The following is a 17077-nucleotide window of genomic DNA, read 5'->3' on the forward strand; positions in this document are numbered from 1 at the left end:
TGATGTTGTTTCTCTCAGATATATACAGTTGTCACTATCATTGACAGTCTGTACCCTATTTACACAGAGCAAGAGCAGAAAACAAGTAAAAAAGAGTAACCAGGGGATTTTTCTCCTGAATGGTAATTAAGTTTTATGATAAAATCAAATCAGATAGACAAAAAGTCAAGAGTTATGTAACCTCACTACTAAATATTACCAAACACAAACAGTCCTCCAAGCCACCATTTATTACCAAACATCATCATCTGAACCAGATAAAGGCTGATGACCAGCTTGGTTTTAATATTTAGACTTTATCTATTTGTTGGGTTCTATTTATTTAACAGCTTCTTATGAAGTATCCACAGGAAATGAACTGGAATTTGTTGGTCATGGGATAAAAACTTCTATGTTCTTTTTTTCCAACTACTTCTTCAAAAGCATCCTTCATTATGCTGGAAAACACGCTGAAGTCTATGTGTCACTCTGGATGCTGATCTGCCACCTTTATGTGAAGCACTTTAATGTTGACAACTGATTTCTTTACATCACTCCTCTAAAAAGAGGTGGTCCTAAATACACTTGGGAGTTTATTATATCTCTTATGATCCAGAAAGTTGTTCCAGTGGCATAAAAGCATTTTCCCCCCTGTTCATCTATTTTTAAGGTACTAAAGCTTTAAACGAATTGAATGTTTTCTGACCACTTTGCAAGACAATCCCAAACTGTTTTAAATTAAATTTAAAAGTTAGAACCGAAAGCTGCAGGGTTTGAGAAATGCAACCCTTGAGTCTTTACCAAAGATTTTGCTGATGACTTTAACAGATTTAAACAGACCTCAAATCTGCAAAAAATAAATCAAAAAAAGTTAACACAACTTATTTTTAAAAGTTATGTCCACTTTTAAAAATAATAATAAGCACAGAGTCGTAAACAGGTTGGATGGTCGTAGATTGACTGTCTAGTATCACTAACTTTCTTTTTTTTTTTGGGAGAAAATGTTTTTGTGATAGTTCCTCCTTCACTGACAGGGCAGCTTGTTTGCTGTCTGTCTGTACATTAGGGAAACATTGAGACACAGTGTTCTTCCAGAGATTCCTCCATTTTGCTTGAATAAAAACAGGAGTCCTGGCATTAGTATATGAAATGCTTGGATCTGTCTTCCTTCATTTGACTGCCAATGAGATGTTGGTTGAGCCCTGAGAGCTTCCAAATATATGCTGTCATTTTCCACTGTTCTTTCTTTAAGTTTATGTGAAGGATTTTGGAGACAAATCAATGTTTTCCTGTGTTGTTAAACAGCGGTTTGTACTCTGGAGAAACACTCACATCAAAGTATCAAACACTGATCCTGTTTCTGTGAGAGTTCAACACAAACTAGCACTTGTCAGATGGAAGGAACATTCCCATGTTATTTAGACATAAAACTTAAATGTGTGGTGTTCATTTGTATTCCACTGAGCCACTACTTTTCACAAACATTATGTTCCCCAACATTTTAGAAAAAGATGCTGCATATCTACTAGTGTTGCACCGATACTGATACCAGTACCGGACGGGGCCCCGATATTGCCCTAAAATGGTGGTATCGGTATCGGCGAGTACCAACAAATAGGGCACCGATACCATTTTGAGAGCCATAGGTTTATTCAACTATTGTCAACCACTCCTGGTAGGCAATAAAAAGTTCTACTGGATTCACTTTGTATTAGATTTTTTCCTGCTTCACAAAGGTAGGCAGCAGCTTGACAAAACCATGATGGCAATTATTTTACATTATTATGGTATCAGTATCGGCCAATACTGCACAGCCTGGTATCGTGTATCGGTATCAGGGCCAAAAAATGGCATCGGCGCAACACTAATATCTACTATAAGTAAGTTTGTGGAGAGTGTGGTCTCTTCTACCTTCATCTGCTGGGGTAACAACATACAAAGTGACTTTAAAAAAAAAAAAGATGATAAAGAAGGCTGGCTTTGTTCAAGGAACTCCTCTAAAAAATCTAAAGAGGATTTTGTAAAAAAGTTTCTTCATAAAATAAAAACTTCATAGTCTAAACCAAAAGTCTATAACGTTTTCCAGGCCAAGGACCCCCAAACTGATGGCGAGATGGAGCGGGGACCCCCTAATTATATGTATTGTATTAAATTGTGTTATATAAAACTGGTCCTGTAGTCACTCTATTACAGATGGAGTAATGTAATGAAAGGGATTTCTCCCTGGGATTATTAAAATTGTATTTCTAATTCTGATTCCTGGTTGATGGGACAGGTGTTGTGAATAAAATGGTGCCCAGCTTGAAAGAGCGACTGTGTCGCTGAATGTGTGCATTGATTGATCTTCTGCCTCCATTTATCTGTTTACTACAGAGTGTTGAATTAGTGTTAATGTGCATTTAAAGACATTTCAATAAATGGAAAAAATTGCAGGGGGAATATATAAAAAAAAAAAAAAGTCTAATCAACCAAAACTTTTGCGACACCCCATGCAGTACCTTCATGGACCCCCTGTTGAAGAGCTCCAGTCTAGAGCAAGGGTTTAACTTTGTGATGAAAATTGGTGGTGACACTCGGGCGGTGGCTAATGGCAAGATAACTTTAATACACTGATATTTATATTTATGGATATGAGATAGATGCCTTTTAGTGCATTACATATATAGGGCCCAAAAACATTAATGTAAAAAAGAAAAAAAAAAAAAAAAAAATTCTGATGCCAAAATCAATATATCATGCATCCTTAGAAGTACAATTTCAATTCCATNATAGATGCCTTTTAGTGCATTACATATATAGGGCCCCATTAATGTAAAAAAAAAAAAAAAAAAAAAAAAAAAAAAGCCGATTCCAATGAATCAAATTATCATGCATCCTTAGAAGTACAATTTCAATTCCATCCATCAATCCAGAACAATATGGATATGATGTGTTTTAATCATAGCATACTATATTTTTTCTTGCAAACTTTCTGGTAAACTTGGATATATTTTATTGCATGTTGCATATCTCAGTAAATCTGTTTCACCTTTAAATCTGAAGCTGTCCCTACTTCTCTCTGTGCTCTTTTTAAAAAAGATTTATAAACCTATTTACTAATATAATAATGCCAGAAACAAAATTTAAAAAATATTTAAAAGCTCTGGAGTCTGATTCTGTCTCCACAAAAACAAAACATGTGTTCATTTTAACCTGTAACTGGGAGTCATGGTCCTCTGAGACACCCAGTTTTTTTTCATTAGAAAAGAAGAAGAAACTATGTTTTCTCAAGCTTCTTGCATCATAATACTAACTTGTATAAACTTACAATCTGTTGTCATCTTTAGCTGAAAAAGCTGCACGTATCTAAGGAACAATTTTTATGATATGGTATGACCTCTAATTATTCTAACCAACACGTCTTATAACTTTTACTTAAACATCCAAGTAGCTGCCAGTTAATATTCAGTGAGTGCTGCTGTGTGTCTCTCCTCCAATATAAATCGGGTGTCTCTAATCGACAGATCTGAGGATGTCACACCGAGAGTTAGCTGCACCCAACTCTGTTACCTTAAGCTACAGTAAATGAGCAGAATGGGGGGGGAAAAAGCGGAAATTGTTGGTAGGGGCATGTCCACACCAGTACTTCAGAAAGTTATGCCCTTGGTCTAGAGTGAGCATCATATTCAGAAGAAAAACATAATAATAAATTAACTTTATTAATCTTAAATGAGAGAAATGTATCTCTGCATTTAACCCATCGCCTTGGGGAGCAGTGGGATGCCATTTTGCTGCGCACAGTGATCATTGTGGGGTTAAGAGTCTTGCTCAAAATTCCAGAGTGGCAGTCTGTGGGAGTGGGGCTTAAAGTCAGAATCTGTGGATTCCAAGCTCTATGCCCTAACATCCAGTCAAAGGCTTTGCTGCTTCACTGACTGCTAGAGAAGATGCTGCTACAACTATTAACATCTTCGACAACTTTTTTTTAATAAAAAAAAGCACCGTGGCGCGTGCTTTGGTGACGCAGTGGTTAGTGCACACGACCCATTTATGGAGGCCTTAGTCTTTGACGTGGGTGACCCGGGTTCGAATCCGACCTGTGGTCCTTTCCCACATGTCTGTCCCCCTCTCTCATACCGCCTTTCATACCTATTGTTCATAAAAAAACTAGCCAGTGCTGTAAAAAAAAAAAAAGCTAAAGAAAAACAACATTATGAGAGTAACAATAACATGTTATTTCCCTTTGGGATCAATAAAGTACATTTGAATTAAACAGAACTTCATACTTACTGAGGCTACAAAATGAAACTAATTCACAAAATATCATTTTGAAGGCGACCTCATTTGTTTAAGACAGATGTGCATTATCTCACTTCCCACCACTTTGGCCTGAGAGAATCCTACATTTTTAATAAAACAGCTAAACTAAACTTGTGCTAATTAGCCAACCCACACAGGATTCCTGACTACATGAAATATAAACAGCCGCATAATAAAAATGACATAATAACGACACGTCAGGGCAAAGCGTGGGCAAGCTCAGCTGCTGTGTGTGATGCATTCTTAAACTGACGTCCTTCATGACCCGCGAGGGCGATACTTAGCAAAATGACACACGGATAAACAAGCAGCTCAAAGGGTTATGAAATATCTGCCCCCTATCTGCAGGATTGTGAAGGTGCAGGTACTTTCCTCTAAAGCTGTTGTGGATGAATCGAACGTCTGAGGTTATTCTACTGGATTAACATGTAATGGATATGTGACAGTGCAATGTTTAGAATGATGAGCAGGAGAAGGGAAAAGGGCTGCGTGACTAGTGTTTGGTAAAAACCTTCCTACTGCTGCCAGTCAACCTTTGCTTTTCTCTCCAGCAGGTTATCGAGCACAGCAGGTCATTACAAGAAAACAGAAGGATCAATTCTGCACAAAAAAAGCACAATCCCAGGCAAACACACACATGCTCCTTTTCAGGACTTTTAAGGAGTGGAAACCAAGCCAGGCATAAGATTGAAGCGAGGAAGCTCAGAGATCACCAAGGAGGCCTGTGAGACCGCCTGGCTCTAATCCCTCTCCCCACTGTGGTTAACTGGGCTCGCTATCTCCACCCAGCTCGTTCATCCCTGCACTCCATGTCGCCCTGCTAACTCTTCCACATGTCTCTAAGGTCTTGTTACGGATTCCATGTTGTGTCCTCTCCACTGATGGCTTCAAAAGGACTCTCTCCACTCTTAAAAAGGCCATGTTCCTCAATCCCCCTGTTATATCCATCCTCCATTAATGCTCTCCTCTTCAAAGGGCTGGAAAGATAGGAAACATGTCTCCTAATTCTTATTCCCACCATGAAACTCATATATCTTGTTTCTTTAATCCTTTAAAATCCCTGTAATACTTTTATCTCTTTCTTTCACTCATATTACGTACGCCTTCTTAAAATCTGCCGTCGTCACCTTTGCTAGGATACATGTTATCTCACTTCCTTTTCCTCCCTAAATGACCCCAGAGGAGCCGCTTACCACCTGATTGAATTGTGGAAGCGTAAAGGTGCAACACAGACTCAGATTTCAGTGGTTAGTGTTTGGGTACTAAAGCAGAAGATGATTAATAAGCAGTGCTAACAGCAACATTCAGAGCGGCAGCCACTCCCCAGTGGGAGTTTTGTTCTTGTTAAACAATATTCAAAACATAAGGGAGACATTCAAAAATCTAAAATGAATTTATGCAAGCAGATGTCACTTTGACTCTGTTTCATCCCCATCATCAGAAGACGCAGCGGCTGTTAAAAGTCTGCCCACCTCGGGTAAAATAACAGTTGGTTCTAATGTAATAAAATTAAAGCATGAAAAATAATTTCAATACTTTTTACATCTTTAATATGACATGTATGCAGTGCAATTAAACTGGAAACAAGTGTCTATCTCTCTAGGCTCAAGGATCCAACAAGTTTTATTCAAGAATGAGTATAAGCAGTAGTCGAGTTGAAGGAAGGGGGGATGGTGGATTTTTACTTTTTATTTTTTATGAAAGCATACATCACGTAATTAATATATTCTATTAAGCTACAGCAATATGCATGGTCTGGTTGTTCCATGTCAGGTACCCCCGTCATTGACCTTGACCAAGGCACCTTACAGTAGAACTGCAGTCAGTCCCTGAACTGGCATGGCTATCGCTGCCCCTACATAGTTAGCATGGCTATCACTGCCCCTACATAGTTTGTAGGACTAATTTTCCATTGGAATCAGCTTCATAGTCATGGTAGGACACTTCTTTGATTTTACTTTGGAGAATCTTTTGGCAATTAATCTATTAAGATTTGGAACAAAACCCCACAAAACATTGCAAATGAATATCTGAATCCTTTCAAGTCAAGTATTTTTTATTCAAATTCAATTATTAAATCGAAACAACTGAAATAATTACCAAAATCTGAAAAAAAACTGCTAACAATTTAAAATACTTTAGAATTAGCCTGAAAATGAAATAAGCCTATATAAAATAATAGTTTTACTCACCTTTCAAATATTCATTTAGAGTATTTATTTTATAAAATAGGCTGTTTATCAGAAAAGCAGTATTGCTTCTATTGGCTAATTTAAAGTGAGCTAGGCTACATGCTGGCAATGAATGAGTTAAAACTAAATAGGTCCTTTGAACTATATGTACCACTGATTGGATGACAGGCATTATCTAGCGCCTTTTAGGACAGAAAATAGGCCTTTCTTTCTGGGGAGTTGGCAACAATGGTGGAGGGATGAGAGGAGCAGAGAAGGGAAGCTATTGAAGAAAATTTTCTACATTTTGACAAAAAAGTGCTTAAATACAAAAAAAAAAAAAAAAAAAAAAAAAAAAAAAAAACAACTTATAATTGAAATGGGTCTTGGAGTTCAAAAAGTTCTTGTTCTCCACACATCCCATACCACTGTCAAGAAGAGCCAGCACCATTGCAGCCATGCAAAATTCTGCAGGCAACTGTTAGAATAGCTAGGGGGATATTTCATATTTGGGATATTACAAAAATATAGTTTTAACTAGTTTAAATTAACTGAAATATCTTGATTATAATTCTGGATGTGTGACTCTTTCAATGACAAATCAGATGACATCATTTTCTCTCCAAAATGTGAATAAAGATATCTTGAATTGTTATTTTTTTCCCTAGACATAATAAAAAAATATGAAACATCATTAAGGGCAGTCAAAAATTAGAATGTTTTTCTATTATTATTAAAATTTCTGTATCTCTATAATTGGTCTGTATTATGAGTTGTCCTCTCAATTCAGAGGGCACCATGCCGGTTTTTGCCTAGGGCCCCAAATTTCCTAAATCCACCCCTGCTTCGATTCTCTCCTCCGGGTTTCATCTGTTGTGTCGACAATTACCTCCCCTGTCGCCGTAGTGCGCGTCGCCCTAAACTCACGCCCACTAATGAGATAATGGGTTGAAATATGAACGAAAAGGGACATTTTAAACATATTCTTAATTTTTTTCATATTTCTTATAGATGGATGCCTTAACATTTATAAATTTGGTGGACAGATAAATTTGAATTAATAGGATTTTACTACCACAAAACACACACTCCAGAACAGAAGACACAGGGACAAAGTTGGATGGGGCTAATTGCTGGAGAGACTGCTTCTCTATTTGTTTCCTAACTTCCACTCTGGTGTAATTTCAGCGGCAGTACAATCAGTAAAGCTCAACCCATTCCCAATCAAGATATATTTCTCTTTAATAAAAAAAATTAGCCACAATTTTAGGCAGTAATTATAATCAGGAGCGGTGTTTCGGCATGACTGAGGGCTGCAATTGATTCAAACAAGATAAAAGTGCAGCAGATACTCAGAGTGCTTGTAAAGTTAAATAGTAGATTAATCAAATAAAATAAAGAATGCAGTGTGCGTGTGTGTTTAGAAAAGCATGAGATCCTCGTTCACCACAATTAGTTTGTGCCTGCATAAAAGTAGGGAAACCGGCGAGACGTAATTGGATTTAAATTAGACATGTTCTCTGCTTGTAGCTACCTAATGTTACATGAAGCAAAACCCCCTTATGGCATCTTCCCTGCAAATTCCTTTTATCCAATTTAAGATTCCCTAAACCTCTTGCCATTGTTGGTTCTTTTAACATTTCCCTACCTAGGCTTCTGCACACACTTTACCCCCAAACATCAGACATCATTTAGATGTTGGTATTTAGGCTAAATCTGGTCTAGTCCTGATTTAGTCCAGATATTTTGCTCAAAATTGGGCTGTGTTCGTTCTGATTCGGTACCACTTTAGTCCAATAATAGACACAGAAAAGACAATCAGTTTCATTGTGTTTTTAATGATCTGACGGCCTTTCACTTTTCAACCAAATGTAGACGTCGATTGGATGTAAATCATGTCGTCTTCAATGTCTTTTAAAGCAGTTTTTGCTCAGTGGGGTTTTATCCATCAACCCTGTTATTCATATGAATTAAATAGAAAGGCACAGATCATCCTGTTTTCCTAATATAAGTGGAGACGTTTGTACTTTTTCACCAAAAAGGGATTTAATCACAACATTATTTCAAAAGCAAAGAAAATGCGTTAAATAAAACATTTATCAGCATCTGTTGGCTTTGGTATGAAGGTACATATTAGCATGTCCTGATGTGTCACCATTATTGTCTTTCTACAGCCCTGAACACACTGATCCGACAGAAAATTGTACCGGACTAGGTCATGGTGTTTAGCGCCCATTGAAAATCAATGGTAGTGATCACACCAGACACGATTTTCTGGAAGTGGGCTCAGTTAGCTCCGACTGAAATAGACCAAAGGTCTGCACAGCACTTCAGCTGCAATTTCATGGGTCTAACAGGAAGGGAGACACGGTTACAAAGTAAAATGAATCCACTTTGGGGGAAAATACTAAAAAAAATAAAATCAATCGCACAGGAAAACGATCAGTTTTGGTTGATGCAAAAACAATGAAACTAGGACAGAAACAATGAATCAGATTAATCGTGATAAATCGATTATTGAAATAATCCTCACCTAATTTACTAATCGATTCTTTGTTAACTGGAGTTTAGAGACTCTAAAACATGATTTTAGCCGACAGAGTGACTCACCAAGAGGACTAATTATGCTAAAATTCAAGTTTGACCTCGTTTAATTCTGTAAAAAGTTTTCTTTAAGGAATTATTTTAAAATTGCAATTAACTGAAGAGCTTTTTAGCTTTAACTGGTATTTTCTACTTCGAAAGAAATGCTATTATTGCTACAGAGGGTTTTATGGGTAAATTGGATGAGGTTATATTTCATGTTGATGCAACCTGTCTTATCAGATAAAATCATAACAGTCAAAAAGAAAGTATAAGCTGAGGCAACTTGTGAAATTAACAAGAGAAGCTGGATTTTAAAACCCTGAAACTGTTATCATCTCCAAAGAATGAATGCTATTATCCATCAGTAAACATGCTGAAACCTCGCCTATATTTTTCATTAATTCATAATTAGGGATTTTAAACCAAACTGTGTTTTGCATGGTGTTGAGATGCAACATGTTTAAATTGCCGTTTATTTTTGCTAAACTCAGGCTTGCCTTTCCAATAATCTTCCAGCTGCTGTTATTATATATTACTTTGACTAATGTGTTATTATGAGTGCTGAATATAGAACTGTGTTATTCAGACATGGCTCTTACTTTGATGTATTGAAGTTATTTGTTTTTTACTTATTCCCTTGTTGTGTAGAGAATCATTCACCAAAGAATCAATGAAGCCTTCATTACTACTATGATGTTTGTGTCCACATTTCAGATTGTTTAGAAGAAAAAGGAAATATTGACAGAAAAGACATTTGAAAACACGTTAAGTATTTCAATATGACTGTGACTTTAAAGCTGCTAGAAGCCCTTTACTGGCTGTATCTAGTTGTTCTATGTGGGAAAGGAAATTGTTAGACGTAAAAAGTGAGTATAACAACCACTTCTTTTTACTACATAACTGTATGAACAATAATAAACATTTAGAAATTAGTGCAAATGATGATATAGATTCTTTATTAGACTTGAGGGAGAATCAAGTTAACAGAGATTCAAAGTAAGCTCTGAGTTTTAGGTTCTGCAGTTTTGAGTCCTAATTGCAGGCATGATTGTAATTTCAGCCAAAATATGTTGAGTGTTTTAGCTGCAGTTCAGGTGCATTGCTGCCCTCAAAGGGTTAGCTGTTAAAATTACATAGCTATTCAATTCAAACCTCTCTTCTGTGGCTTCTGGTTTAATCAAATTTGCCGACTGTTTCATGAGTTTACTCGCATTTGGCCAGTGGTGGGAGGTAATTTCCACCCTTGGCTCTACAGTTAAGTCTCATTTAATGTTCTGTTCTTGAAATAAAAGACCGATTTATCAATATGCTTAAAATCATTCTTGCAGCAGTCGGCTAAGCTCATGTGAAAGAAATCTCTGCCAAAGGACTTTGAAGTACTTCAGCTATTCAGAGCATTTAGCCTCCCTCAGTGAATGCCATTGAATTAATGTACTTAGGTTGGAGCGACTTCTTGAGAAAAATTCCCCGTGATTAATAGAAACTCATCACAGATGATCATGCAACTAGTCCTGGCTTAATGAGATAATCCTGAACATGCATTCCTCTCAATAATAGATCCATCTTGATGTCAGGCTCAGTCTCGGTTTCTTGTCTCTCTGCAGTTATCTGGAATGGCCTGATGTTACTGCTGCCACTGGCTGATACCGCACAGCTCATTTATATTTCAGAGGAGGCTCTGTTGGCTCAGAGTTTGTGTGTAAGACAGAGAGAGAGATGGTTTCAATGGACAACTTCTGCTTTAATTCATCTTTTTACTTTTTGGGTGCTGGCCATCTGAGGTTAAAGAAAAACAGTGAGGGATGAGGCGGTGTGTAAGGTGGTGCTTTAGATTGCTTATATGGGTCCCGGACATTTTCATTAGGATTCAAGGACCCTGGGAGGATCATTAAATTTCACATCTATAGATCAAACTTTCACATGAAATGTTGAGGCTTGGTTTCAGCATAGTTTGAGGTGAAAGCAGTAAAAAATATATTAACAGACAACAAAAATTGGTGGATGGTTGACAGTTTGTTGCTGGGTGTTTTGGACTGGCAGGGAGACTTTAAAAATGGTCTCTCAAGGAAACCCTAAAGCTGCGTTTATAACTTAGACCTACTACTGAAAGTAGAGAAAAGGTTCAGGCCATCTAATGCCTGAAAAGAGAAACTAAGGCTGAGCTTTAGAGGAAGTCTGGTCAGCAAGGAATAACCAATGGATCATTATCTATACCTAAAACGCATACGTTTGCGGTGATTTAATGAATTTAGGGTTAATCAGTAAAAAATAAAATTAAAAACAATAATTTTCGTAGAGTCTGGGGGCAGCCATTTTTGCCAAGATATACTAACAGTTCACTCCTGACATCTTTCGGCAGTGACGTCACGCCGCAGTTAGCCTAGCGCACAACAATTATTTAAGACTTCCAGAGGACTCCATCATTGAAATTCACAAGAGCTACAGTTATACTAACAATGCCCACGTGCATGGCAGTTGGATGTTGTAATACATTGGGTAAAAGTGAAAAAATATTAGCTTTTTTAATTTTCATGATCCACCACAGACGGGTTCGTCGTTGGATTGCTAACTTGAAGTTGGAGGATTTGCCATCGTACCTCTAGCCAGAGAAAAAACACGTAATATGTAGCCAACATTTAGAAGAAGAATGTTTCCAAGATGACTTGGATAATAGCCCGTTGTGACAAACACCAGATGCAGCACTGGGACTTGATCAACAGCCGATACCGAGAAGCCGAGAAGTTTGAATTCTGAATATGATCGGAGTTCTCCTTTAAAGGGCGTCATTTACAACAGCCAGATCAGTTTCATCTTCTATCTATTTCCCCCTTTACCAACAGCTTCTTTATGGTCGGTTACAACCCCACTCAGTTCGTTTCTACGTTTTTCCAAGTCAGTGGACCTGCAACAATATTTCTGAACAATTGCTGGTTATGGGTCAACCAGCTATACGATGATGGGAGCTGAATAGGATGGAATGATAGAAGTTCATGAATATTACTAAACATGCACTGCTAAAAACCTCAGGGCAACTTAAACACTATTAAAAGACCAGGATGGCTGTCAATAGAGTCATAGGTTACTGGAAAGAGAGAATATCATTTTAATATTTATGATTAAAAAAAACATGTCTTCTACTCTTTATTTGGTCTTTATAGCAATATTATTTAGAACCTAGGCAGAATTTTGATTTTGTTGAACAAATGCATGAATAGGGGTTTGGTTTAATGGGCTTCAATGTGAGCTGTTTGGTGGAGTTGTTAGGAATTCATCATTTCACTTGGTTCTGTTTGTTAGCAGATCAGGGTAGTGATATTTTTGGAAGCTGCTATTATGCTTGTTTGTTTGAGGCTTTGCAGGAATCTGTGGGAGGTGAACAATCTGATGGTGGTAGGTTATTGCCTCCACAGGTTAAGTTCTAGTCAACACACTTGTCAAATTAACTTTCAAATATGTTATTGTAGAAAATCTTTTCTACAAGTGAAAGACACTAAAAATAACTTTCAAGCAAGTTAATCCTGAAAGAAAAACCTCAAGATAACAGAAGAAACTAAGCTGCCATCACTGGAGCTGCCGTCTCTTGTTGTTATGAAAGCCCATGTCTATAAAGTCGTCTACAAAGGTTTAACTTATGAGCCAGGTTTGCAAAGAGGGGGAAAAAAAAAAAAAACATAACTAAGACCAAAGAAAACGCAACAAAAAAAAATCAGAAACTCCTAAAATTAGTTAAATAAAATGAGTCTAAAGTGGAGTTTTCAGAGATGTTTCTAGCATGAAATATCTATACATGAGCAGGTAAACATAAATTTTTTGTAGAAAATTAAATGCCTACTTTTGTATTAACTATGGTAATACTGCAGTATTTAAACACAAAGTAAGTGTAATGCCTGGTCCAAACATTGGCACCTGCCAAACACAAACATACAGACACAAAGTTGTGGCCCCAGGGCCGTAACTACCAATGACGACAGCAAGGTCATGTCCTCGATATTTTTATTTATTTATATTTTGCCTCAATTATGATATACAAACTCTAAAAATAAATAATACTGAAACTGAATGGAGGACGACAATCTAGGTCTCTCACAAAACTGTGAGTTGCTTCATGTTTGAAGAGCCAAGAGTACTAATAAAACAGAAAAAAGAAGCTTGAGGGTTTGGGCGTACGTGTTGCACACCGTCAACACTCGCTGTCGTTATGGTAACTGCCAAAAAGGCTGCAGATGTCATTAGTGAATCTGTCAGTCACAGCAGTCCCTGGAATAGGAGCATATAGAGCTACTAGTGCAGGTGGAGAGTTTAAGTTGTCGTTCACTTTGAGAAAAACGGCATTGTCATGAGGAAATATTTCAGCCCAGCGATCTACTCAGACAGCAAGGGACCATCGAATCAAAGTTTATTTAACTCTGTCTGTAACGGTCGTCAGTCAATTTCCAGCAGTTTAATCAACATTCATTATGCATCTGATATATTAGCAACGTCTTGAACTGAAAATAAAATGTTTATTCTGCGATGGTTTCTCAGTGGATGTTAAACTGTTTTATATTTCTGCTGGAAGCCGGAACTCAATGCATAAAGATGGTAGAGAGCAGAGCAGATGGTACGCGCGGGACAGGAAATCGCGCGCAGAAACAAAACAGAAAATCTGGTTTATTTTCAAAACAATAATACATTACCGTGTTAACTTGCCCTTACTTCAAGAGTCACCATAATGGTCCCTCAAAAAGCCTCAGAATGCTGCATTTTTATTTACCCTTGTAAAGTTTTAGACAACTATACCTATTTATTTTATATAATCACTTAAAAGTGCATATTTGATCTTGTTTATTTAATTTCTATACTTCAAATTATTTATGTTATTTTTGTTTTTGAGTTGCTCTGGAACCTGAAAAACTACTTTCATTTCATTACATATTAATGTGTTGAAATGACTATTCAATTCAGTTCATTTATATATCGCCATTTCACAACTCATGTCATCTCATATCATCTCACGGCACCTTACAGTTCACCACTACTCAGTATTAAAAGATGAAATATCATGTTGAAATGGTACATTTCTTTCATTTCTATCATTTCAGTACAGGATAGGGAGGAAAAGGCCAATTCAAACTGAATTCCTCTTTGGGCCGAGCAGCAAGAGGAGCAATGAGGAGAGAGATAGAGGCAGAACAGGTAGTAGAAAAGGAAGAAACTGTTCCAGAACTGAATGTTTTAAAAGTCAAATTTGTGTTGCATGGTACTTCAAGTATTGTGGAAGATTATAATAGGAATAGGTCCAAAAGCTTTCCATAACAAGAGTGAACAGATTAGGGACTATTATCAGCATAATAGTATAATAGAATCTGGGTGTCCATTTATATAGTAGTAAACAAAAAGCAACTCATTTAAATTACACTGGAATGCCTTTTGTGACGCATTTTTAGCCAGTTATAGATAGAAGCTTCAAAACAAAGGTGACAAAAATCAAGTTTACAAGTTTATAATACCTGAAATATCTGACATGGAAAGAGAAACAGAGGAATACACTGCCTAGCCAATTCAAAAGTCATAAAAATTGTTGCTTTTGCTCCTTAAGACTCTGAAAATGACCAGATTTAAACAATGGAATTAAAAGCATTATTTGGGGAACCGCTGCTGAACCTACCTAGAAGTGACTCTTGACCTCAGTCTTTTTTGGGCCCTGCGTACGGCCCTGTGTGGCCCCAATTACATAGTTAAATCCACAAATAAAATGGATTATAAGTTTTCACATTATAACGTTTTCAATTGTGTTATTTGCATAAATTAATATAAGCAAACTAAGAATACAGGTGCAAGAACATGTATCACACATTATTAAAAAAAAAACATACTGATGTAAATCCCTGCTTGTTCAAACTGCATCCGCACAAAAAAGCAATATTTACCTTGAATGGTAAAAAGAGGGAATTGACCGCAGAAAGAAGACTTGCTGTGTCTGGAGAGTTTCTTTGACCACAGACCACAATCTGAAAAATAAAACATAAAAGGAAGACAGTGAAAACAAAGATGAAGCAAGATGGAAGTGCATAAAAAGAGTGAAATAAGAGGGTAAAATGTGACATCAGAGGAAGGGAGATGGTACAGGTTGGGCCTTTGTGGCAGTAATGATGGTGGCAGGTGTTTTCTCTAGAACTTCCTCAATATTTGCTTATTACCTTTATGCCACCAACCTGAATCATCCTCTGGAGGTCAGGTATGACAGACAGGGAGCATCCCCAACACTGTCAGACCTTGTTATTCCTATTTATTTTCCTTTGGATGCGTTTCTCATCCCTTTGGCTCAACAGCCGTGTCTCCCCCTGTGGCTGAGTTATGTTGTTCTGTTGGCATCCTGGTTTCAATGGTTTCAGGCTAAACTAAGGACATAAATATTTAATTGCTTGATTATATAACCCAGCTTGAACAAGTTCTCTAACCCACTATGTACAGGGGCAATGAAAAGATCTAAAAAAGGTTTTTAGATTCTGTGCCCAATGATTAAATAAGCATTCCAGTACAAAGTTGTGTCCTCAGACAACCTAGTAAAGTACAAATGAGGCAGAAAAATGTGATTCCCTTTTGTACTTTGTAAATCACAAGAACAGGAAATTCCTAAACATCTGTTGAGTGTGGTATTTGCAGCAAAAGCAACTGCTCTTTTAGTTGTGTTTTCTTTCTAGGAAAAGTCCTGATGATGTGCCTTTTAGATGAAGGAATCGCTTTGAATCTACTTCAACCCAAACTGTGGCCTCTCTTCTCTTCTCTTCACTGAACTGGAAGTTTTTCAAACACTGAGAGATTCTTAAAACATTCATGTTACCACCTGTTATTGCTTTGTCTTAAAGCAATCACTGTTTAATTGGCAAAAATGAACCTTGAAATGTAAAAAAGACAAACATTTGAAACCAAAATAAACTAAATTCTAAAGAAATGTTAATACTGTTTTGAGTAGAAGAGTGTAATTCCCTTCATTATTATGAAAATAGCAAATAGTTTTAGTACTTTTCCAGATATAGTTTTAATAAACTGAATTTTTATGCCTTGCAACTATGGCTTATATAAATATGTTTACTTAACCAGCATTGGTTGATCTTCTGGTATTCCAGGGAACACAATCAGCAGTAGATTGAGGGATTTATCTCCTCCATCTTTCATCTTTTCTCCCTTTTCCTGTTTTTTCTTTCCTGTTCTACTTACATTGCAGTGTCCATATAACCTGCAATACACCTTGCATAATTATAATAAAGCTATTTACATGCATAAATCAAGCGGAACACTATGTCGATAGCAGTACTGCTCCACTTTTAAAATTAAAATCTATTGGGCTCTTTTTTGGCATCAAGACAATTATCCTTATTGCCACATTACCAGACAGAGTCACAAAAAAAAAAAAAAATTGAGTGATGCGGCTTTTAGCCAAATCAAATCACATGCACTTAATTATTGGACATAATGAAGATGAATGAGGAGGATTTTCTGTTAAACAGAGATTAATAAAAGATATTAACCCTGACAGCCGGCAGATCTGGACCTCATCCGGTTAAAAGTCGCCAGGTCCACATGACAGCCAGAGTTGGTGTTTGGATGCTGAGCTGCGATCATTAGTTCCCCTTAAAACATTCAATAAGGCATGTCTGAGCCAATCCAAGACCGTAGCCTGATTTGGTCTGTGTTCTTTTATTATTTATGAACTGACAGGAGTGAAAGTTCAGCAGCAATTGCGCTCCACGGCAAGGGTGTAACTTTGTGTTGAAAGTTGGTGGGGACGGCTCATAAGGAAAGGGAGCTACCTGCGCGACACCTTTTTTTTTTTTTTTTGTTGGAAAGGATAAAGCCGAAAAAATGCGAATAACATTTATCAATTTAATGCTTACAGTTGAAAACATAACTGTTACAATATTCACTTATATATTTTGTGCAAAAAATATCACATAAATCTAAACAGACAGTACAAATCAAAGAAATCAAATAAATATATCAATTTTGTAGAACATTTATTGACAGTCAATTTTGGGTCACTTTTTTAAATGAATTTACTT

At 36.9% G+C, this 17077-nt stretch overlaps 1 protein-coding gene across 1 annotated transcript in view; it reads right to left on the reverse strand.

Annotated features, from left to right (window-relative positions):
• Positions 1–17077, reverse strand: part of spata20 (spermatogenesis associated 20) — a 73369-nt gene that overhangs the window by 8970 nt on the left and 47322 nt on the right. Inside the window, exon 15 of the mRNA XM_015394593.1 lies at positions 14945–15025. Coding sequence (XP_015250079.1) covers positions 14945–15025 — 81 coding nt within the window. The remainder of the gene's footprint in view (positions 1–14944; positions 15026–17077) is intronic.

The sequence above is a fragment of the Cyprinodon variegatus genome, unplaced genomic scaffold, assembly GCF_000732505.1.
Source record: "Cyprinodon variegatus isolate N-32 unplaced genomic scaffold, C_variegatus-1.0 Scaffold697, whole genome shotgun sequence".
NCBI lineage: Eukaryota > Metazoa > Chordata > Actinopteri > Cyprinodontiformes > Cyprinodontidae > Cyprinodon > Cyprinodon variegatus.